Source organism: Sminthopsis crassicaudata, chromosome 2, assembly GCF_048593235.1.
Source record: "Sminthopsis crassicaudata isolate SCR6 chromosome 2, ASM4859323v1, whole genome shotgun sequence".
Lineage (NCBI taxonomy): Eukaryota > Metazoa > Chordata > Mammalia > Dasyuromorphia > Dasyuridae > Sminthopsis > Sminthopsis crassicaudata.
Genome location: NC_133618.1, coordinates 439,928,792 through 439,953,067, shown reverse-complemented (window position 1 = coordinate 439,953,067; position 24,276 = coordinate 439,928,792). Strand labels below are relative to the sequence as shown.

The 24,276-nt window shown below is 39.8% G+C and overlaps 1 protein-coding gene across 1 annotated transcript; it reads left to right on the top strand.

The window, feature by feature from the left end:
• The first annotated feature begins 18,316 nt into the window (after positions 1 to 18,316).
• Positions 18,317 to 22,854, top strand: GDF5 (growth differentiation factor 5). The gene is made up of 2 exons (XM_074292496.1): positions 18,317 to 19,304; positions 20,621 to 22,854. Exons 1-2 carry the CDS (start codon positions 18,686 to 18,688, stop codon positions 21,487 to 21,489), a joined length of 1,488 nt encoding a protein of 495 aa, XP_074148597.1. The 5' UTR covers positions 18,317 to 18,685; the 3' UTR covers positions 21,490 to 22,854.
• Positions 22,855 to 24,276: the final 1,422 nt, after the last annotated feature.

Genomic DNA, 24,276 nt, shown 5'->3' with positions numbered 1-24,276 from the left:
GCTCGTCCAACCCACGCTTCTTTTGCAGGCTTCTCGGGACTTGGCTCCCGTCTTGCCGTGAGAGCAGGTCTCTGCCCTCAGAGACCGCCTTCCACGCAGCAGCCCAGGAGTTAGGCCAAAGGCAAACCTGCGGCCTTCTACTGCGTCCCTGAGAGACTGAGCTTCAGTATCTCTCGGTATTCTTTTGCATTTCTCCTTATTTTGCAAAATGTTTCCCACTTACATTTTAAATAATAATTTTTTAAAATTAGCTCCAAATTCTCTTCTTCCCTCTAGCCCCTCCCTAACAATTGAGAAGGCAATCCATTATACAAAGTATTTCCAGATCAATCTTGTTGGAAAAAAAGAACCTCAGGTAGATGGAGATATGGAACTCAGGTTCTGGGAAAAGAGCAGGACAAGACAGATTTGAGGCATCCACATTGAGATGAATAAATGAAGAGAAATCTCTTAGAAGAATAGAATCTGGAAAAAAGCCTTAGACGATATCTATGATGTAAATTGTGTCCCCTTCAACCTTTGGGGGAGCCCTGAAACTGTCCCCTTTAATCTGTGAGAGAAGGATGATAAAGGGGTCTCAAGCTCCCCCCTGGCAGGGGCCATGCCCTTCTGTCCATAAGGTAAACAACCAGATAAGTAATTTCATTCAATTGGAGATCTTGGCCAGGGGCATAATCACCACCTTCTACTGAATTGAAGATTAGTTACTCAAACCTCTTCCACTGGCTCAAATTGTGAGTTAAGTGATCTCCTTCAGTTGGTCCTCTAGAGAGTGGCTCAAACTGTGCCCCAGCCCCAGTCCAGGGTGTACCTGATATAATCAAGGGTTGGCCAAACCTGTCTTGCAGAGGACCTAACAGGACCTTGTCCACTGCAGAAGATATCTTCTCAGTGTAACTCACCTTTGCGACATTCCTTGCCCACTAAGAAAGCTGTCTTCCTAGCAAGCTGGCTTCTTAGTGTAATTAAATCCATCCTTTGGCACAAACCTCCTGCCTGTATTCATTGGGGCAAAGCCTGCCACCGTCCAAGGGAATCCCATTGCTGTTAGGAGATCTCTTTCTCTCTGTTCTCACACCTCGTCATTATGACTTTCTCTCTCTGTTTTTGTCTTTGTCTGTCTGGGTCTCTGTCTCTCTGTCTGTTTCTCTATCTCTGTCTCTGTCTTTCTCTCTTGGACTTTATTAGAATAAAATTACCCTTTTCATGTCCAGCTGCTGCTCCAACCCCAATGGACTTGTTACTCATTCATGGGTCTCATAAGAACAAAAAGTTTTTTTTGTTTTTGTTTTTATTTTTTTCTGGGAGGGTTACCTTTTCACATACCCTAATCCAATCACAGGTACTTTTCCCTAGCATCCTTTATCCAATTTTTTCCCCAAAGATACAAAATCTCCTCTGAGATCATGTAATTTTCATGCTCCTGTGTTTTTTTTTTCCCTTACACTCCCTTCTCTATATAAACTCTTGCCTCACAATGCTGGTTTGCCCTTCTTCCTTAGAATACATTTTTTTCTTCTTTTTTTTTTTTTTTTGTTTTGTTTGTTTTTTGTTTTTTGTTTTTTAATTTTAATTTTATTTTATAGTTATAACTTTTTTTTTTGACAGTACATATGCATGGGTAATTTTTTACAACATTATCCCTTGCACTTACTTCTATTCAGATTTTTTCCCTTCCTCCTCCAACCCCCTCCTCCAAGCAGTCTTATATATGTTAAATATATTACAGTATATTCTAGATACAATATATGTGTGTAGAACCGAATTTTTTGTTGCACAGGAAGAATTGGTTTCTTCTTTAAGGAATAAATGTCCATGCTTGATTTGGAGATGGTTTAAGTTCGATTCCTTTCAGAAAAACCACTGTAACCCATGCCCCAGTATCCCAATATTTTTGGCATACCCCCAACATAAGTATAAGCAATTAGTCTCACATGCTCCATTATCCAAGTGCATTTGCTCAGTTCTAGCCCTTTACAAAAAGGTAGAAAGGGATCAGATTGTAAGGAGTTTTAAATACAGGTGACTCTATATTTGATCATGAATATAATAGGGAGTCCAATGAAGTTTACTGAGTGGGGATCATACTGAGTATGATCAGACATAACCTTTAGGAAAGGCAGAGCCATGGTAGAACAGCTAAAAGAAATAGATCAGCTCTTTGCCTAACAAAACTGCACAAAGATCTGGAAAATGTCCCTGATTGAATCCTGATTTAAAAATCCAAGAAAAAAATCACAGTGTATCATATTTCCAGCTTAAGTCTGCATAGGGAGATAGGCAAAAGGATCTGTGGACTCTGGACTAGGTTTGGCCAGAGGCATGTTGCATAGAACATTCCAATAACTGGCAAAGAGAATTGAGACCAGAACAAGAATTCTCAGAGCTCAGCTTTGTGTAGAATGTGGAAACAGATTTCAATTGGCACTTCATCACTCTACTTAGTTACAGGTGACAGATTTAAAGCAGACTGAGTAGGGGAGCTATGCCTAAGTGTGGATTTCCAGGGTAAGAATCAGTAGTGGGCCTTAAGCTGTGTGCTGAGCTGGGAAAAGTTCAAAAGCAAACCCTAGCTATGAGGCTCTGATACTAGGAAATCTGCAGGGTCTTCGTTCCAACCTCCGCATGTCTGTTGTAGAATAATAAGTTCAGTAATCCTAGACCAAAGCAGAATATATAACTGTCACTTTGAACCTACAGGGCTCTCCAGCTGGCTAATCACAGTTGAGTATAGTGGCAGTGTACTGAAATTACAAACAAGGCAAACCCATAGGTCCTTTGCTCAGACCTAAATCCAAGATAGGAACTTGAAAATCTTGGAACAAGAGGGAAATGATTATACCACTTGAGGAAATTGACGAGGTGCAAATGATGAGGTGCGAGAATGGAGGGTAAGAGATCCCCTAACAGCAATGGGATCCCCTTGGACAGTGACAGGCTTTGTGAAAGAATTCGCAAACCCCATTGAATACAGACACGGGGTTTGTGGCAAAGGATGAGTTTATTTGCACTATGAAGCCACCTTGCTAGGAAGAAAGTCTTTTTAGTGGACAAGGAATGTAACAAAGGTGGGTTACACTGAGAAGAAGATATCTTCAGCAGTGCGCAAGGTCCTGTTAGGTCCTCTGCAAAGATAGGTTTGGCCAACCCTTGATTATATCAGGTACACCCTGGGCTGGGGCTGGGGCTGGGGCACAGTGTGAGCCACTCAATAGAGGACTATTGACTATGAGATCTCCAACTGAATGAGATCACTTAACTAGGAGTTTGAGCCCCAGGCCTAAATTTTCAACTGAAAAGAGATTACTTCTCTTGGGACTTTCCATTATGGATAGAAGCGTGTGACCCCTCCCAAGAGGCTGAGAGAGTTTGAGACTCAGGAATTCCCCCCAAAAAAAGGGGATGAAGTTTCAGGGTCCCAGGTTAAAGGGGACACAATTTACATCAAAATGAAACACTGAAAGTGTTCAAGTCACTAGGCTGAGTTATCCCTAGGCCCCAGCAGAAAGCAGCGAAGGAGACAAGAAGACAAAAGATAGTTCCGAAATTCTTCCCAGAAGTGCAAAGAGTCAGTCCTGACAAGGCTAAATGTAAAGTTCAAAAGTAGGAAGTAAGCTGGAAGAATGAATAAACAAACAAACAAAAATTACCATAAAGTATTATTATAGTGATAGGAACTCATAAGACAATTTAGAAGAAAATGATTCCAAAACATTCCCCCAAAAGCAGTGTGGTTACAAACCCAACCAGGATTTCTGGAAGAGTTAAAACAAAGTTTTAAAAAGCTGAAAATGTATTTATTTGATTTATAATAGCTTTTTATTTTTCAAAAACATGCAGATTTAGTTTTCAACATTGACTCTTGTGAAACATTGTGTTCTATATTTTTCTCCCCATTCTCCATCCCCCAGACAGCAAGTAATCCAATATAGGTTAAATGTGTAATTCTTCTAAATATATTTCCACATTTATTATGCTGCACAAGAAAAATCACATCAAAAAGAAAAAAAAAGAAAGAAAAAGACAAGTAAATAAGAAGATGAAAACATGTTGTGATACACATTTTAATCCTCTTTCTGAATACAAATGGCTCTCTCCATCACAAATCTATTGGAATTTGATAAATGGTCAAAGGATATGAATAGACAATTTTCAAATGAAAAAATTAAAACCATTTATAGTCACATGAAAAAATGCTCTAAATTACTATTTGAACAGAAAAATGTAAATTAAGACAACTCTGAGATACCACCATACACCTCTCAGATTGGCTAAGATGACAGGAAAAGATAATGACGAATGTTGTAGGGGAAGTGGGAAAACTGGGACATTGATACATTGTTGGTGGAACTGTGAACAGATGTAGCCATTCTGGAGAGCAATTTGGAACTATGCTCAAAAATTATCAAATTGTGCATACCCTTCGATCCAGCAGTACTTCTATTGGGTTTGTATCCCAAAGAGATCTTAAAGAAGGGAGTGATCCACACATACAAAAATGTTTATGACAGCCCTTTGCGTAGTGGCAAGAAACTGCAAACTGAGTGGATCTCTCAACTGGAGAATGGCTGAATAAGTTATTAATAAGGTAAGAGAGAAATATGTATATGGTTATAACTTATGAATAAGTTATATGAATGTTATGGAATATTATTGTTCAATAAGAAACCGCCAGCAGGATGATTTCTGAGAGGCCTGGAGAGACTTACATGAACTGATGCTGACTGAAATGAGCAGAACCAGGAGATCATTACACAACAACAAGATTATATGATGATCAATTCTGACAGACGTGACTCCTTTCAACAGCGAGTTGGCCAGTGCCAATGGTCTTTTGATGAAGAAAGTTATCTGCACCCAGAGAGAGGACTGTGGGGACTGAGTGTGAATACAACATAGTATTTTCACCTTTTTTGTTGTAATTTGCTTGCATTTTGGGTATTTTTTTCTCATTTTTCCTTTTTGATATGATTTTTCTTATGTAGCATGAGAATTATGAAAATTGTATATAGAAGAATTGCACTTTTAACATATATTGGATTACTTGCCATCTAGAGGAGGAGGGAAAATTTTAGACCACAAAGTTTTTCAAGGGAGAATGTTGAAAATTATTCATATGTTTTGAAAATAAAAAGCTTTAATAAAAAAGAAACATAAATTAAACCAAAAACAAGAACAAAAAACCAGCATGTTAAAATTGGCCAAAATTTTAAAAATTTAAAATTTAAAATTTTGGCCAAAAGAGTCAAGTCCATCACAGTTGATCACATAATCTTGTTGTTGCCATGTATAGTGTTCTCTTGGTTCTACTCACTTCACTTAGCATCAGTTCATGTAAGTCTCTCCAGGCCTCTCTGAAATCATCCTGCTGATCATTTCTTATAGAGCAATAATATTCCATTACTTTCATATACCAAAACTTGTTCAGTCATTCCCCAACTGATGGGTATCTACTCATTTTCCAAGTCTCTGCCAATACAAAAAGGGCTGCCAAAAACATCTTTGTATATCTGGGCCTTTTTCTCTTTTTTGATCTCTTTGGGATATAGACCCAGTAGAGAAATCACTAGATTAAAGAACTGTTCAGTTTTGGACTCTGTGATCCAGGGACATTGAACCTTTTGCTGTTCTTAATTATTCCATCTCCTAATTCCAGGCATTTCCTCTAGACATCCTTCAGGCCTAGAATTCTCTTTTTTTATCTTCACCCTGATTTCCTTCAAATTTCAACTAAAATCTACTCTAATAAGCTTTTCCCAGTCCTCTTTAATCTCAGTGTTTTGGTTGTTGATTTCCCCCCCCCCAATTTATCTTACATATATATTATGTGTACATAGTTTTCAGGTTGTCTTTATTAGAACTTCAGCTTTTTGAGAGCAGAGACTGGTTTTTGCTTATTTTTATATCTCTAGCATTTAGCATGCCTTCAACATAGCAGACATTTAATGTTTATTTTTGTTGCTATTGTTGTTGTAGTTGTCAGGATGAAAGATAATTAAAGACTGACATTGGGTAGTGGCAGTGTAAGTGAAAGAAGTGGAGATATATGAAGACTGTTAAAAGGATAAAATGACAAAATTACATATATGGGGTGGATATAAGGATTATACCAAGTCCATGAGGCCCGGGAGGATAAGAACACCAGATGAAAGGGCTTAGGTGGAAAGATGAGTTCTGTTTTAGACATAATGAATTTTATTTTATTTATTTTTTTGTGAGACAATTGGAGTTAAGTGATTTGTCTAGTATCACACAGGTAGTGAGTGTCAAGTATTTGAGGGTATATTTAAACTTGGGTCCTCCTGATTCCAGGACCAGTACTCTATGTACTATACGACCTAGCTGCCTTGGCATGTTGAGTTTTAGACATTTATGTGATATCCCGGTTCATGTATCCAAAAGTCAAGTGATAATATGGATAGGGAAAAGAAACCACGGATGGACATATAAATATGAGAATCATCTGTATTGGTAATTGAACCCATGGAAACTAATGAGATCACCTAGTGAAATAGTATTGGGGGAAAAATGGCCTAGGATTGAGTTTTGAAGGAACATGGAGAGTTAAGAGAACAAAGAAATTAAGAAAAGAGTAATCAGAGGTAGAGAAGTAGGAAGAGAAGTAGAAGAAGGCAGTTCTATGAAAACCCACAGAGGCAAGATATGTAGGAGAAGAGGATTTTTCAATAGTGTTAAGCTAGATTGAGAAGACTAAGCACTGAGAAAAGAAGATGTAAATAGCAGTATTGGACTTTGGCAAGGAGAAAGGCTACCTCTTTATCAGAGGAAAGGAGATTGTTGGAGAGGAGATATAAGAATGATATAGAATGAGGGTCAAATTTCCATGATTTTTTAAAATAAAATTTGAGGCAAGGTCCTTAGCAAAAAGAATTGGCCATGGAAGACTTGAAGACTTGAAGAAAGATGAAAAGATCTAGAATAGCCACTATGGTGAGAGAGATAATGAATCAATTAGGGAGGTACAAAAAGCTGAGGTCCAAGTTGAAATCACACATAACATAAATTCGTACATAGTTGTGTGATTTTGTCTACCTCAAGTGAATTCTAGCAAATGAATAGGAGCAAAGGAAACAGATGCTTCAAGTAATCTATATAGCTTGGGGAAAATATAAAGGGTACGGGGCTTAAGTGTAGGGGATAATAAGGAATTAAATTGAATTGTCAGAGAGTTGAGATCTGAATTCTGTTATTATTTTGTCTATTTCTACACAGAAACCCTGTGATAGTTTTTGGTATTAAGAGTATATCTAAAGGTCATGTTCTTATTTTTAAATATTAGCACAACTCAATTATGAGCAATGCAGCATTTAAACATATTTGAGAGACATAATTTCTGAGAATTTCATTATTTTGTCAATAATGCCAACATTTTAATAAAAGAGTAGTCATTTAGTCGTCTCTCTTAAACCAAAGACCATCATGGTCACAGGCTCAAGCTGATATGTCTTTCTGAAAAAGAAAATTGCCACCCCAGGGTGGCAATTGACTCTGTTATGACCAAACAAGAATTAGAAAACACTATGAAAGGCAAAATGGACAACTTTGATTACATTAAACACAAACAAAACCAAAAGAAAAAAATTAAAAGAGAAAATAAAACTGGGGAAAGTTTTTTACAGCCAGTGTTGCTGATAAAGGTCTTATTTCTAAAATATATAAAGAACTGTGTTAAATTTATAATAATACAAGTCATTCCCCAATTGATAAATGGTCAAATGATAGGAACAGACAATTTTCAGCTGATGAAATTAAAGCCATCTAAAGGCCATATAAAAAAATACTCTAAATAACTATTGATTAGAGAAATGCAAAATAAAACAGCTCTGAGGTACTACCTCACAACTCTCAGATTGACTAAGATGGGCTTGCTTTATATCATGCTATTCTAATGAAGTTTTTAATTGTTTCAGCTAATTTTTGGGGTGATTTCCCATGGTTCTCTAGTTAAACTATTTTATATCATCTGCAAAAAGCAACTAACTTTGCTTCAAATCCCATGTATTTTCTATGGTATCTTTCCATAGTGTTCCATGAAGCCTTCCCTGATCATTTAAGTTCTCAATCAATATCTTAACTTTCCTTTGAATTCTTAAAGCATCACAGTTTAACACTTGTTTCTTGTATTGCTTTATGTCTGGTTCATGTGTGTGTAAAGTATTGATCAAAAAAGTTCTTTGCTTAACTTGATGAGCTCATGGAGAGGTCAGCCTTTGGGACATTGCATCGATTTATGAAGGATAAGAATAATATTCTCTTTGGTGCCTCACAGAAGATCAGCCACAGTAATTGAGGATGAATTGATTGGCTTGAATTATTGTTGGGATGACCTGCTCCCCCCTTTTTTTTTTCTGGGCCTAAATGATGTGTGTGTGTGTGTGTGTGTGTGTGTGTGCTGTGTGTACCTACACAGATTAGTTGCAGATTTGTCCTTGTCTAAGAATGACCCAAAATTTGATAATGATCTCCCCCACCTAGGAGCTCCCAGAGGCATTGTCAAATGGTAGTCACATGTACTTACAACCTATTTGGCTGAGCTGAGAGTTCTTGGACTCTGAAATTCAAGTTTAAGATATCCAGCCTTCTAGAGAGTGAAGAAGGAATTCCTGGGCAGTACCAGACTCATAGTTACCCCCCCCCTTAGTAACCCTAAATTAAAAAGTTGAGGGGTTCAAGCTTTCTATAGAGAGGAGGGTTACTAGGCAATACCAGCCTTTTGGAAAGAAAATAGAATGCTTGGAATACAGCCTTTTAGAGAAAGTCAGGGAGCTCCTGGGCTGCACTGGAGAGAAATTATAAAATTAGATACTCAGCAAGGTATGAAAAACATGAAATTTTGTCCTCTTCTATTTTCATGAGCAGTTTAGACAGTGCAGGTCTGATGGAAAAGGGATTACCTTGCTAACAGTTCATTTTTCTTCAGGGTGGAGGGTAGATTCCAAATCCTATGGATTTCTGGAACTCATAATTGTGAGGACTAAAGAGGGATATCTTAGAACTCACTAAAATGTCCAGGACTGCTTGTGAGAGGAAAAGAGAAAGATGGATGGTGCTTTGACAAAAAATCAAAAGGGGAAATCCCTTTTGATAACACTGACAAAATCAAAGAGGGCAATCTCCTTTGATAATACTGACAAAATCAAAGAGGGCAATTCCCTTTGATAACACTTACAAAATCAATATCCCCTTTGATAACACTGATAAAATAAGAAGGCAATTCCCTTTGGTAAGTAGATCTTATAGATAAAAGACACAAAGGGGGGGGGAGTAGATGTCTCCCTTCTTCTAGAAAAATCTAGATGTTAGTATCAGAAAATAAAATTTGGAATCTTTTAGACCAGGGAATTTTAGGCCAATTTTTATGTTGATATACTATCTACCATGTATATCTATTATCGACATCTCTATCTACAAACAGAAATCAGAAGCCAATTTTATAAGATGGATTCTAAAACAAAAATCAATTCATGGAGCAGTTAGATGGTATAGTGGGTAGAGCACCAGCCCTCTAATCAGGAGGAAAAGAGTTCAAATCTGGCCTCAGACACTTAACATTTCCTAGCTTGTGTGTTCTTTAGAGTCCTTGGGGAAGGTGATATTCTCCAGAAAAGAAAAAAGTTTATACTGGTTGTTTGGGTTTCTGTGGGTCCTCTAAGTGTTTTTTGCAATTCCAGTGGCTATTTCCCTCTCTGTTTCTCTTGAATAATGCTATCCAGGCTCTTTTATTGGTCGTGGCCTTCAGCTAGGTCAAAAATTTTAAAATTATCTCTCTCAGATCTATTTTCCCTATCAATTGTTTTTCCAAGGAGGTATTTTACATTTTCTTCCATTTTTTCATTCTTTTTAGTTTGTTTGACTGATTCTTGATGTCTTTTATAGAGTCATTAGCTTCCATTCCCCCCATTCCAGGTGTTTTTTTTTTTTTTTTTTTTTTTTTTTTGCTGAGGCAATTGGGGTTAAGTGACTTGCCCAGCATCACACAGCAGGAAGTATTAAGTGTCTGAGGTCAAATTTGAACTCAGGTCCTCCTGACTTCAGTCAGGGCTGCCACTCTATCCACTCCTACTCTAGTTTTTAATGTGTGCTTTTATTTAGTTAGCTTTTGTATCTCTTTTTCCATTTGATTAATTCTACTTTTCAAGGTGTTTTCTTCAGTGAATTTTTTTTTGCACTTGGTCAATTGTATTTTTTAAAGGTTTTACTTTCTTTTTCTAAGCTATTGATTGTCTCTTGCATACCTCATTTCTTTTCTCATTTTTTTCTTTAAACCTCTCAGTTGCTTTTTAAAATCTTTTAGGAGCACTTCCAAGACTTTTAGCTGGAGACCAATTCATATCACTTTTTGAAATTTCCTCTGTGGACATTTTGTCCTCGTCCAAGTTGGTATTTTGGACTTCCCTGTCACCATAGTAGCTTTTTATGGTCAAGGTTCTTTTCAATTTCTTGCTCATTTTTCTTTCCTTTTCTTTTGGTATTTCTAAAATGGTTGGAGCTCTTTCCCTGGGCTAACAAGTATGCTGTCTCAAGCTTCCTGTGCAGCTCTGAATCTTGGTCTTGAGCACAGGGGCGCCTTGTGTTTTCAGGGATTCTTTGCCTGCTCTTTTCAGGAAATTGCCTGGTTTCCAAGAATTTGCCTTCTGAGCTGGTATTGGGGGCTGCCTTATTGGTCTGCTTCTCAACTGAGCCAGGTCCAAAGGTCTTAGTTGCTGATCTGCTATATGTAAGACCCTCTCACTGACTTTGCCAAATACTGTCTGAGCTGGGTTGAACACTCCTTTCACCCCAGTGAGACTTACCTTTCTTGAAGTTCTTCCAGTCTATCATGAGCTGGAGAGTGGTTTTATTCTGTCAGACTGTTCAGAGGTTTGGTTTCATGTGGTTTTCAAAGGAAACTGGAAGTGCTCCAGCAGTTTCCTGGCTTCACTCCATCACCTTGGCTCAGACTCGAAGAAGTCCTGCAATTCCTATGAAGTGGAATGAACACCCTTCTTTATCTAATAGGCAGTGTTTAATATGCATCTTAAGTGAATTTGGGGACCATTTCATCCACATTTGTAGAGACCTAGATAGAAGTTATGGTCAATATTCTTAGAGGCATCTATGGTAAAGACAAAATTAGTCCCAAATAGTGATTTTGGGGGAAGAACTCTCTCCAAGATTGAATCCTACTTTTTTTTGTACACTAAGAGTTTGGGGGTGACATGCCATGAATTATCTCTCTTAGTTTTTATTTTTTCAACTATTTTGTAATTTTTTTTTTAAAAATTAGTTTTATCTCATCATATTTCTAATCATTTTACTAATAAGGCCAGCCAGTTATTAATAAAAAATGTTCATTAGACCAAAGATAATCAGACCAAAGACAATCATGGACAAACATGTCCATTAAACACGTCATTGGGACTTAAGAGGGCAGACAATGTGAGAAGAAAAAGAGAAAGATGGTGCTGTGACAAAAATCAAAAGGGGCAATCCCCTTTCATAACATTGACAAAATCAAAGAGGGCAATTCCCTTTGACAACATTGATAAAATCAGAAGGCAATCCCCTTTGATAAATAGACCTTATATATAAAAGACACAAAGAGGAAAAATAAAAGTAGATGTCTCCCTTCTTCTAGAAAAATCTAGATGTTAGTATTAGAAAATAAAATTTGGAATCTTTTAGACCAGGGAATTTTAGGCCAATTTTTATGTTGATATACTATCTACCATCCATACCTATCATCTATATCTCTATCTACAAACAGAAATCAGAAGCCAATTTTATAAGATGGATTCTAAAACAAAAATCAATTCATGGGACAGCTAGATGGTATAGTGAATAAAACACCTGTCCTCTATCAGGCCTCAGATACTTAACACTTCCTATCACTTCCTAGCTGTGTGATCTTAGGCAAGTCACTTAACTCTAATTGCCTGTCAAAAGAAGAAAAATGAATTTATATAAAATTGCCAGATTTAACTAACAAAAGCTTCTACAATGGATAAAAAAATACCAATTTAAAGAAACTCCATTTTAAAACAGTGCATTATATGAAGTAAATTATCTACAATAAAACATTTTCAAGTTCTAGCTCTGTTCAAATGAATAACAAAAGTAGATGCTATAAGACAGAACAAAAGCTATTCTTCTAAGAATTGTACTGATATTCCTTTCTTTAACAGAACAAACAGTTCTCATATTAGTTAAATAAAAGAATGTCCTAGCTTCACAGATCTATGCATCATTTGCCTAATTATCCCAATAGCATTGAGAAATTAAAGGATTTTAATGTAATTGGGGATATATAGCTAGGAATATATGTCAAAGGGAAACACTTAATTACTTGTTTGGAAGATATAAAAGGACTAAAATTCTAGGCCAATAGCTCAGATCTCATACTTACATCTTGCTATATATAGTAACTCAGTAACTGCTCCCAAAATTAGCTTATATAAAAGTTTTAACATTGTTTTCATCCTTGTTATCTGACATGATTATGTCATTTGCCACAATTTTCCATGAAAGAAATTTACTATAAAAGGATAGGGGCATAAAGTAAACTTCATTTCAATTCTAGGCAAAAATTGTGTACTTGGTCAATTTGTATCAAGCCAGATGGGATATTTTCCATTCAAGAAATGTCATGTTGGAGAAATTGAGTCAGGAGAATCCTATCATAGTTCATGCCAATAGTCATTCTCCCAGCCTTTCCAATGAAAACTCCACCTATAGTTTATGCATATAAAACTCCATAGAGTTGCTGGCATCATGGATCATTATTACCTCAATAGAATTCTTTGGTGATCATACCTGGTATAATCAATAACAGTCCTATAAGATCTTAAATAATAATTTCCAATAATCAAAGTTTTAGGTGTGTTCAGCTCTCAAGTATTACATATCCTGGATAAATAAGTATTGATTATAACTTTTATTGTTAATAATAAGAGATTATGTAAAAAAATTTAACAAATAATTTTAACAATTTTGAGTTACAAACTATTCTTGAGAAAGCAAGCAATTTGATATTGATTATACATGTGGTCATGCAAAATATATTTTCATATTAGCCATGTTGCAAAAGAAAACACAAACAAAAAATAATAAAAATAAAATAATAAAAAATGCATTTAGACTTTATCCCTGAAAATGGATAGCACTTTTCATTGTGGGTCCTTTGGAATTGTCTTGGGTCATTGTCTTGATTAGAGTAACTAAATCTTTCATAGTGGATCATCCTTGAAATATTGCTATTAGTGTCTATAATCAATGATCTCCTGGTTCTGCTCATTTCATTTTGTATCAGTTCATGTGTCTTTAGGTTTTTCTCAAATCATTCTGCTCCTCAATTCTTATGGCAAAATATTCCATCACACTCATATATTATAACTTGTTCTGCCATTCCTCAGTTGATGGGCATGCTATCTATTCCCAGTTCTTAGCCACCACAAAAAAAGAGTTGCTATTTTTTTTATTATAGCTTTTTATTGACAAAATATATGCATAGGTAATTTTTCAGCATGGACCCTTGCAAAAATTCCTGTTCCAACTTATCCCCTCTTTCCCTTCACCCCCTCCTCTAGATGGCAGGTAGACCAATACATGTTAAATATGTTAAAGTATATGTTAAACACAATATATGTATACGTATCCATACAGTTATTTTGTTGCACAAGAAAAATTGGACTTAGAAATAAGGTAAAAATAACTTGAGAAGGAAATCAAAAATGCAAGGGGACAAAAATAGCAGTGAAAATGCTATGTTGTGGTTCACACTCATTTCCCAGAGTTCTTTCGCTGGTTCAGTTCATTATTGCTCTATTGGAACTGATTTGGTTCATCTCATTGTTGAAGATGGCCACATTCATCAGAATTGATCATCATATAGTATTGTTGTTGAAGTTATAATCATCTCTTGGTCCTGCTCATTTCACTCAGCATCAGTTCATGTAAGTCTCTCCAGGTCTTTCTGAAGTCATCCTGTTGGTCATTTCTTAGAGAACAATAATCTTCCATAACATTCATATACCACAATTTATTCAGCCAGTCTCCAACTGATGGGCATCCATTCAATTTCCAGTTTCTGGCCACTACAAAAAGGGCTGCCACAAACGTTTTTGCACATGTGGGTTCCTTACCCTTCTTTAAGATCTCTTTGGAATATATAAGCCTAGTAGTAACACTGCTGGATCAAAGGGTATGTACACTTTGATAACTTTTTGAGCATAGTACCAAATTGCTCTCTAGAATGGTTGGAATTGTTCACAATTCCACCAACAATGTATCAGTGTCCCAGTTTTCCCACACCCCCTCCAACATTCAGCATTATCTTTTCCTGTCATCCTAGCCAATCTGACAGGTGTGTAGTGGTATTGCAGAGTTGCCTTAATTTGCATTTCTCTGGTCAATAATGATTTGGAACACTTTTTCATATGAGTAGAAATAGTTTCAATTTCTTCATCTGAAAATTGTTAGTATCCTTTGACCATTTATGAATTGGAGAATAGCTTAATTAAAGATTTGATATTCATATTTTCCTTTGGTCTCTGGAATATAGACCTAGTAGTGGTATTCCTGGGTAGAAGGGTAGGCACAGTTTTATCACCTTTTGGGCATAGTTGCAAATTGTTTTCCAGAATGGTTGGACTAGTTCACAACTCTACCAGTAGTACATTAGTGTCCCAATTTTTCTATATCCTCACCAGCATTTTTTTTCCTCCTCCGGGTAATGTTAGCCAATATGATAGGTGTGGGGTAAATGCTGATGATGTGTATGGGTTCATTTTACATTATGCAACTTTGCTGAAATGATTATAAATTTCTTAAGAGTAATAATTAGTTATATTAATGTTCTGTTGCACAAGGCTGTGTACAAAAGGCCAATCAATCAGAAAATATGGGATCTCTTAGAAGAGTGTTGGATTTGAAGTCAGATTCACATCCTGCCTCTGACAATAACTAACCATGTGGCCATGGGCAATTCATTCCATCTGAGCTTCAATTTCTTGTTTTTTAAAATGGGAATAATAGTACCCATCTAACAGTGTGATTGAAGCTCAAATGAGATAATGTATGAAAGTGCTTTACACACTTTAAGACACTACATAAAATGTCAATAATAATTTTTAATAAATGCTTGTTGATAGATTGAATCTCTTTTTTAATTGTTTAATTTTTTCCGACTCTCTTAATGGTCATGTTTTCTATTGAAAATGTCTACCTTGGGCTGATCTAAGATAATTAATGAGAGCAGAAGCACCTTAATGGAGTTACCAGGATATAAATCAGGGTCTCTTTCTAGCTGGCTACCTAGCTAGACTTTTAAAATTTTTAGTGCTAGGTTCACTTTATAAACCAAAGAGTGAAAAGAGGACCAGCCTGGGGAGTCAGGTAAAGGGTTTTAATCTATTTCTTAACCTCAGCCTATAGCCTTAAATTATAGCCTCTGTTTCTTCTGATGTAAAATGGGCATGAGATTCCCTGCCCTTTCTAATTCTGAGGGATATTGTGAAATTCAAATAAAATATTAAATAAGGAACATTCTCTAAAATGAAAAGCTTTCTACAAATATAAGGGTTTACAAACAAAACAAAACAAAACAGCATACTCACCGATGGTCTTTATCTAAGTGGAAGTAGCAATAAAGCTAATGTTTAATAAAACACCACCCTCTTTTCTTTTAACAAATAATAAAAGCAAACACTTAGAAATACAAATATTTGTAATCAGATTTTTGTGTTGTTTTGATTAATAGTTTGCAAGACTTTATATTTTGTTTTGTTTGTTTTTGTTGTCTGCTTTAAGACAAAATTTATTAATAGAAAAACCAAATGTAAGACCTTACTATTATTTTCACGCCTTGCATTTCAGACAGAGTGACTGCTTCCTAAGGCTCTCTTGCTCTGCCTAGAGTTAGACATTAATATTGTTGACATATAAGGGAGACATAGCGGGAGACAGGGAGGGGGGAACCAGTGCTCTGGGTTCCAGTAATTAAAGATGTCGGCACTGCCAGAGGCAGCATCTGGTTGTAATTACCAAAGGGGACAGAAGTGATTAGTCACCTTTTTAGTAAGAGCCAAATGTGTCCCTTGGGCATTTCCCCTGAGAGTGCCTCCTACCCTGTCCCCAGACCTTCTCCTCTGCCTTTCCCCATGCCAGAAACCCCCTCCCCATTGATAAAGTGTTTTGAGGGTGTTCGATGTCTTCCAGATTGTGGTGTGTTAGAAGGCATGAGAGGATTGTCTCCAAGGAGTCTCAGAAGAGAATACAGTGAATTCTATGAGTTTTCCTATAATCTTCTTAGCTTTTCTATTATGGATTTCTTGCTGCCTTGGTCCTGAAGTGTCCCTTACCTCACAATCTTGTTCCAAGACTTCACAGCACTTTTGTTCACCTTTGGTCCCATTTGGTACCAAGGGCTAAAGCAAATGTCACATCATTCAGTCTTACTCCTAGGGCTTGTGATGTTCAATGCAATAGCCAGACCACTCAGCACTGGGTATTACCAGAGACAAGTTTTGCTTTTCCTAAACCTTAGGATTTAATAGATACTTAGATCTAGGATCTTACTGGCAATGACAGTGGAAGATTCATTCAAGGACAACTTGAACTTGGGATGGTGTGAGTATATATATATATATATATATATTTTTTTTTTTTTTCTTCTTTAGATTTACTATAACTTCTCTTCCAGCCTTCACCTCCTCTGTTCCAAAAGTCAAGAAGCTTGAGCTAAATTTGGGTCTGGATGGCTTTCTAAGATGAATTAATTCCTAAATTATTGATCTGTTGTTTGGAGTTGTAGTTGGATTTGGGACCTTTGGTAAAGGTTCAGCTCTTTGATTTCTACTGTCCCCTTATTCCTGGAACAATAAGGGAAATATACTCTATACTTGTAGGCTCCCAGTTCTCTCTTGGCTTGAAAGAGTTGGGTAAGAGCTATTGTAATGTGGCAAACAAAGCACATCCACCCTAAGCTTCGAGGTTTCAGGGGCCAGAGTGTTGGACTGAAAGTCAGGAAGACCAAGTTCAAGTTCAGCACCAGACATTCACTTACCTCCTACCTGCCTCATTTTATCCATCTGTAAAATGGAGATAATAATATCATCTATCTCCAGGGACTGAAAAGATGAAGTGAACTGATGTTCATAAGGAGTGATTTGTAAATCTTAGAGAGCCATTTAATGGCAGATATTATTATTATTATTCCGAGACTAAAACCACTTCTTCTACATTAAGCCCCTGCCAGTGCCGGCTTCAGCTTCCAGGGAAATGCCGGGTTTTCGATGTGGCATTTTAAGAAACACCTGAATTGCCCCATAAATCTGTCTCCAGAGTGATGAGAGGCACCTCAGAAGCTTCCCTTCTCCTGCAGGGGTCACTGCTGCTCCAGGGCTAGGCAAATTTCGGTGCCCGATGAAGGGCGAACAAGTCCGCTAACTGGGAGGAACTCGGGAGCAGCCTTTGCAGACCATCTCCACCTATGTCCTCTGCGGGAGCGGGGTCTGCAGGGCTGGCGTGCCCAGAGGGATATTCTAGAGCCCGGGTATCCTTTAAACTCTTTTTTTGTGGGACAGAAGGGGGTATATCTGTCTCCCGGTCACCGCAAGTTTATTAAAATAAAAGGAGCTGTTAGTAAATACTGCTGACTTTGTTACGTGCCCCCTCCGTTAGGCCCCAGACTCAGAGGCTGGGTTGTAACTACTTTAAAAACACTCCAAGGACTTGACTTTGAAAACCCAGACTTGCTTCCCCCCCTCTCCAACATGCCCCCACCTCTACTCCCTTTGCGCTGGGGCTTAAGACCCGGGAATTGTTTTCTCCTTTGGAAGGGGCTGGCTCTGAAGACCCCGTACTCTTCCCAAGGCTCCAGGGCAGCCCCTGGACATGAGGGTCCCACTGAGCAGACCCCCGCCCCCATCCCCCGTGTGAGTCACAGTCCGTGAAAGGGCAGAGACGACTTTTTTTTTTTCTTTCACATAAATATATCGTACTTAAATTAGTTTAGACAGCATGACATCAGAGAGTAATTAAATTGGTTTTTGTTGGAATTCCGTTTCCAATTCCTGAGTTCAGGTTTGTAAAAGATTTTTTTTCACTGAGCACCTGCAGGCCTCTGTGTGTGTGTGTGTGTGTGTCTGTGTGTGTGTGTCTGTGTGTGTGTGTGTGTGTGTGTGTGTGTGTGTGTGTGTGTGTGTGTGTGTGTGTGTGTGTAGTATTTTCACTGGAAAGGATTCAAAACTTTAAAAAAAAAAAAACAAAAAAAAAAAAACTGGAGCCCAGAGGCAGCATTACGCCATTCTTCCTTCTTGGAAAAAACCCTCAGACTTAAAACAAGCCTCCTTCAAACCCTCCGTCAGTCCTGCAGGAGAAAAGGGGCGGTCGGCTTTCTCCTTTCAAGAACGAGTTATTTTCAGCTGCTGACTGAAGACGGGCGCACGTCTGGATACAAGAGCGTTTCCACTATGGGACTGGATACAGACGCGCAAGAGGCAGATTTAAAGCGCCCCAGCCCGAGGAGAAAGCCCTTCCCGCTGCCGCTGCCGCTGCCGCTGCCGCCGCTGTCACTGCCGCTGCCGCCGCTGCCCTTGAGGTTTCGTTCCTTTCATGGTTTCTCCTGCCAGACCAGAGGTACCTTCGCCGCTGTTCTCTTTGGTGCCATTCAGCGGCAGGTTAGAGGATGAAACTCCCAAGACTCCTCACTCTCTTGCTCTGGCACCTGGCTTGGTTGGACCTCGATCTTATCAGCACTGTTCTGAGTGCCCCAGACCCGGCACAGAGAAGCTCAGGGTCCAGACCGGGACTGGCCAAGGCAGAAGCCAAGGAGCGTCCCCCTCCTGCCAGAGGCGGCTTCAGGCCGGGGGGACATGGCTTCAATGGGGCAGCCACTAATGCCAGGGCAAAGGGCAGCGCCAGCCACGCTGGAGGCCTCCTACCCAAGAAGGACCAGCCCAAAAAGATGCCCTCGAGAGCCGGAGGTCCTGAGCCCAAGCCAGAAACCCCCCAGGCCAGGCAGGCGGGAGCTCGGACTGTGACCCCCAAAGGGCAGCACCCCGGTACCAAGGTTCCTCCAAAGGGTGGCCCCAGCTCCGGTACTTTCCTACTGAAAAAGGCCAAGGAGCCAGGGCTCCCAATCGAGCCCAAGGAACCTTTCCGACCGCCCCCAGTCACGCCCCATGAGTACATGCTCTCCCTGTACAGGACGCTGTCGGATGCTGATAGGAAGGGAGTCAATGGCAGCGTGAAGCTGGAAGCTGGGCTGGCCAACACCATCACCAGCTTCATAGACAAAGGGCAAGGTGAGAGGCGATGTTGACCCCAGGCCAAGGAGGGATGTCCAGGGGAGTGCACCAGTTACACATGCCGAAGGTTACCTCTTGTATTGTTGTGCATCTGGTTGTGGGCTCCATGCCCTAGAACGTGGAGCTGTAGATGTCAGAACAGGTTCATCCTCTCTAGGTCCATCAATTTACAGAAAGAAAACAGGTTCAGACAAGGTGAGAGATTGGCCAGGTCACAGTGAACCAGCTGGGATGAGAATCCAGGATCCTGGTTCTCAGTCACTTATTCTTCATTTTCGTGAACTGGCTTCCCTTAGTTCTAGATGAAGCTAGATCTGAGGTGTGTGTTGGGAATTTTGAGGGGAACAGGTGATTCATTGCAGAGGAGATTCATTCAGCTGGATGAGGGGGTGGGAGAAGAGTATCATCAATACCAGTACTTCTGTCCTAAACAAAGCTAGAGGGCTTGGTACTTTCATATGTAACTCAAGAGAACATAGGCTCTCCTCATTTTTTTGCAGCTATAGTGTTCAAAATCTTGTTTCAATCTGGACACTTAACTCTTGTAACCTCATACAAGTAAGTTACTTTTGGGGGTTGGACTAGAGTGTTTCTAAGGTCCCTTCCACTTATGAGTTTCTGAAATTCTATGATTCTTAGAATTTCTACTTGAGTGCCTTCTGGGAGGGAGTTTGGGGAAGGAGGAGAACATTCTCATTAAGTACTTGATGTTGGGGGAGGGGGTGAAGCTGAGCCAGGCTTGCTCAGTGGCAGCAAGTCTGCTTGGGGTGGGGGAGGTATCCTGGCTGTGTGCCCAGATAGGGAAAGCTGTGATTCCTTCAGGACTCATAAAGTAGTCCCCATGTCCCCTACCACTGAAGCTGCTCAGGGAGGGGAGATGAAGAGTTTAAAAGTCCAATTAGTCACCTTCTGGGGCAACATATGAATACTCTCTGGTAGCAAATTGATATTTAGGATGGACAACATACTCATTCTGACATAAATTGAAATTGTCACAGACACATATCCTTTGAATGATCATCTAATCACACAGGACATTGGCTTCAACAAAATTATATTCTGTCTGTCTTCCATGATATACAAATATGGAGGATAGAATGTGTTTACACAAAAGACATGACACACTTGCTTACATGTATATGCCCACAATGGACTTAGTTATTTAGGAAGTTCTCTTCATTTGTATATTCTCAAAACGTGGGGTCCCAGCCCCTGTCCTAGTGGACCGATGTTAAGTACTTTTCTTAGATTCAGTATCCTCTCTAGAGACGCTGCAAGAGCATCAAGAATGATCCTGGTTTTTTTCTCTCTAGATGACAGAGGTCCTGCAGTCAGGAAGCAAAGGTATGTGTTTGACATCAGTGCTCTGGAAAAAGATGGGCTATTGGGAGCTGAGTTACGGATCCTGCGGAAAAAGCCCTCAGATGGGGCAAAGCCATCTCTCCCTGGGCGGCCAGCCCAGCTGAAGTTGTCTAGCTGTCCCAGTGGCCAGCAGCCGGGCATCTTGCTCGATGTACGTTCTGTGCCAGGTCTGGATAGCCCCCGTTGGGAAGTGTTTGACATCTGGAAGCTCTTCCGAAATTTTAAGAATTCAGCTCAGCTGTGTTTGGAGCTGGAGGCCTGGGATCGAGGCCGTGTCATGGACCTACGGGGCGTGGGCTTTGACAGAGTGGCCCGCCAGGTCCACGAGAAGGCCTTATTCCTTGTATTTGGCCGTACTAAGAAACGTGATTTGTTCTTTAATGAAATTAAGGCTCGCTCTGGCCAAGATGATAAAACTGTGTATGAGTACCTATTCAGTCAGCGCCGGAAACGGCGGGCCCCCCTCACAACACGCCAGGGCAAGCGCCCCAGCAAAAATCCCAAGGCCCGTTGCAGTCGCAAGGCTCTGCATGTAAATTTCAAGGACATGGGCTGGGACGACTGGATCATCGCCCCCTTGGAGTACGAAGCCTTTCACTGTGAAGGACTCTGTGAGTTTCCCCTTCGCTCTCACCTGGAACCCACCAACCATGCTGTCATCCAGACTCTCATGAACTCCATGGACCCCGAATCTACTCCCCCTACCTGCTGTGTTCCCACCAGGTTGAGTCCTATCAGCATCCTTTTCATTGATTCTGCCAACAATGTGGTCTACAAGCAGTATGAGGACATGGTTGTGGAGTCCTGTGGCTGCAGGTAGCAGCATCGCCCCTCTAAGCCACCCACTCTTCTCCATGGTCATGGCCACTGTCCCATGGTCCTTTCTTTTCCATCAGTTTCTTCCCACTTCCCTTTCCATGACTCTGGCTAGAGAGCCCCTCACCAAAGAGCATCTCTCTCAGAAGAGGGAGCCCCATCCTACTCTGATACCTCCCTGACCCCAGCATCAGGGCTGCTCAGACTTCCAGAGATTGCCTATGCCTAGGAAGGCAGACTTGAGAGTGATGAAGATATCAAGAGTCAGTTTTCTTCAGGACATCCCCTCTCAGTTCCAGACATTGTGAAGTCCGGCTTAGCACCTTGGAAGCCTTGGAATCAGGAGTCAGGATAAGCAAAAGTCCTTGGTTTTTATTCTTGGTCTTTAGGGGTAGAAGTAAAGGGGATGGACGCAGGATCTCCTCGACCTCCCTTATCCTCATTCACAGCCAAAGTGACTCTGGTTCATCTTACTCTGCCCCCTAGTCCCTCCCACAATTCTCTGTATACACCAAACGATGGAGCCAGCACAGAATAGTGGGAAGGGCCATTTCCCAAGCATATGCCAATAGAGTATTGTCCAATCGGTAATTATCCTTATGTGCTCTGTTGTCTGATTCCTGTGCATCACCTCAGAGTTTTAGCCCTCTACAAGACATTCCACAAAATATCCTTTCCTCACTCTCAGGAACCCAGGGAAGTCTGACTGTTTCCTGGACTCTGCCTGGAAAGATAGCATTGGGTCTGACTCCACATACAAACACAGTGTATGGTGACTTTTTCTGTTGCCAGCTTGACAGAAAGAGCAACTAAATGGGCAAGGGTGGGGGAGCAGGTATGAGGGTTCAGGGGAAGCAGGGATGGGGGAAAGGGAATGATTGTTATATTGTTAGATTAAACTGTACATGGCCAAGATAAAGAACAAAAACACATTTTAGAGCTGTTATTGATTCAGTCTATCTTATTAAAGATGATATTTCCTCCATTCAGAATAAAATTGGGGAGGGGGAACCTTAAATTTTGTCTCCAGGCCAAGGAAGGTGGTGAGAATATTTGCCTCTCCAGCTCTCCCTCAATCTGGGCTGTAAACTGCCCAGAGAAAAAAGGCTGAGCCTAGCAGCTCCCTTCTGATTCCATTTCTTCTGCTCCCAAAGTTATTTTGGCTGGAAACTGCCTGCTCTCGGTGAAAACGGCCATCTCTCTATTGATATTTCTCATTAATGTATTATGTCTGATCAGGTTGTGGAAAAAAAAGGCTGTTCAGTCTTTAAAAAAAATACAGAAGGAAAACAGTGATAACTTCATTTATTTACCAGAAAGTCTCATCAGCACTAAATGACTCCTATACATCATCTTAAGTGACTTCCTCAGTGTGGGACCTTAGAAATAGAACCCTCATAGGCATGAAGACTCAAGAGATATGGGACATTAGACTCCCTGAAATGTGGGGAAATCATATATGCAGTGCTCCCTAAGGTATAAAGACATGGGCTTGGGAACCGAAGAATAGGGAGACAATCACAGGTAAGGGAGCTTAGAATGTGAAACCTTCCCAAACTAAGGAATGTGAGTCTCTTTTAGATGCAGGCACTTAGAAATGTGGGCCTTTCAGGTGTAGGTACTTCAAGGTTTGGAAGCTCCCTCAAGTTTGATAAATTGGGATAGTCAATTTCTTGAAATGTGTGGAATTTAGAGTATGGTGTTCCCTTGGGTGTGGAAAGTTAAAATATGGAGACTGGAAGATTAAAATAAATCATAGGCAGAGGACTCAAAATGTGGAGCTTCTTCAGATGTAGGGACTTAATATGGTGAGCATCAGAAATGGGACTGGGGTTTTGACTACACATCAGTTTCTTTCAAGTGACCCAGACTCTTAAGCCCAGGTATATGCTCAAGATTCTCCAGAGCTGGACTTTTGATCCCTTGAGCATCTGGTCTGAGTCAGGCTCTACAGTGAAAATTTTTATATCCTTGTCCCACAAGGAGCTGGCAGACCAGAGAAGGAGTCAGGTATCCAGACACAATAAAATATCTATGGAGCTAAGAGGGTGTACTTGTAATCCTTGCTACTGGTGGGATCTGCCTCAGGTTGATGGATCACTTGAATTTAGGAATGTGCTAACCCAATTCAGTGTCCACAATAAATTCTTAAGATAGGGGTTACCCATTTGCCAAAGGAGAGGCAAACCAGCCTACGTCTGAAAAGGAGCAGGTCAAAACGAATGGCTACTGTATCTCTATCCTAAGCTAGATGGGGAAACCCAGCCTTCTAAAACAAACAAAAACAAAAAACATACAGAGAAGCTCTTTTCTTAAGCAATCAACTCTTAGCTAGGAAGGATCAGTTTCTATCTTGGAGGGTTGGGCTTATTTTTATTGTGACCTGTAACTATTAGGGGAAGATTATAGAGTATAGAGAAATTGCATTGCTGTCTGGCAGGGGCAGGGTGGGGATTGGAGACATCAGGGGACTAGAGAGACATGAGAGTGAGAGAAGAACAACTTTAGACTAATTATTCAAATATTTATAGAAAATATAGAGATTAAGTAAAAGGGAAAGTATGAGAGCCTGGGCTGATGAATATTGTAGGAATCCAAGGGGAGAGAAAGTGAAAGATCAAAGATGTGACTAATTTCTAGGGACATCCATATCTTGGACTATAACCCTTTCAAGATTCCTTGGAAGTTTGGGAAGTAGAGACAGCACTATATGATGCCTTCTACTTGAAAAAAGCTTGGGTCTGGAGTTCTTAGTTCTGACTCTGGAGCTGACTAGCTGTATGATTTTGAG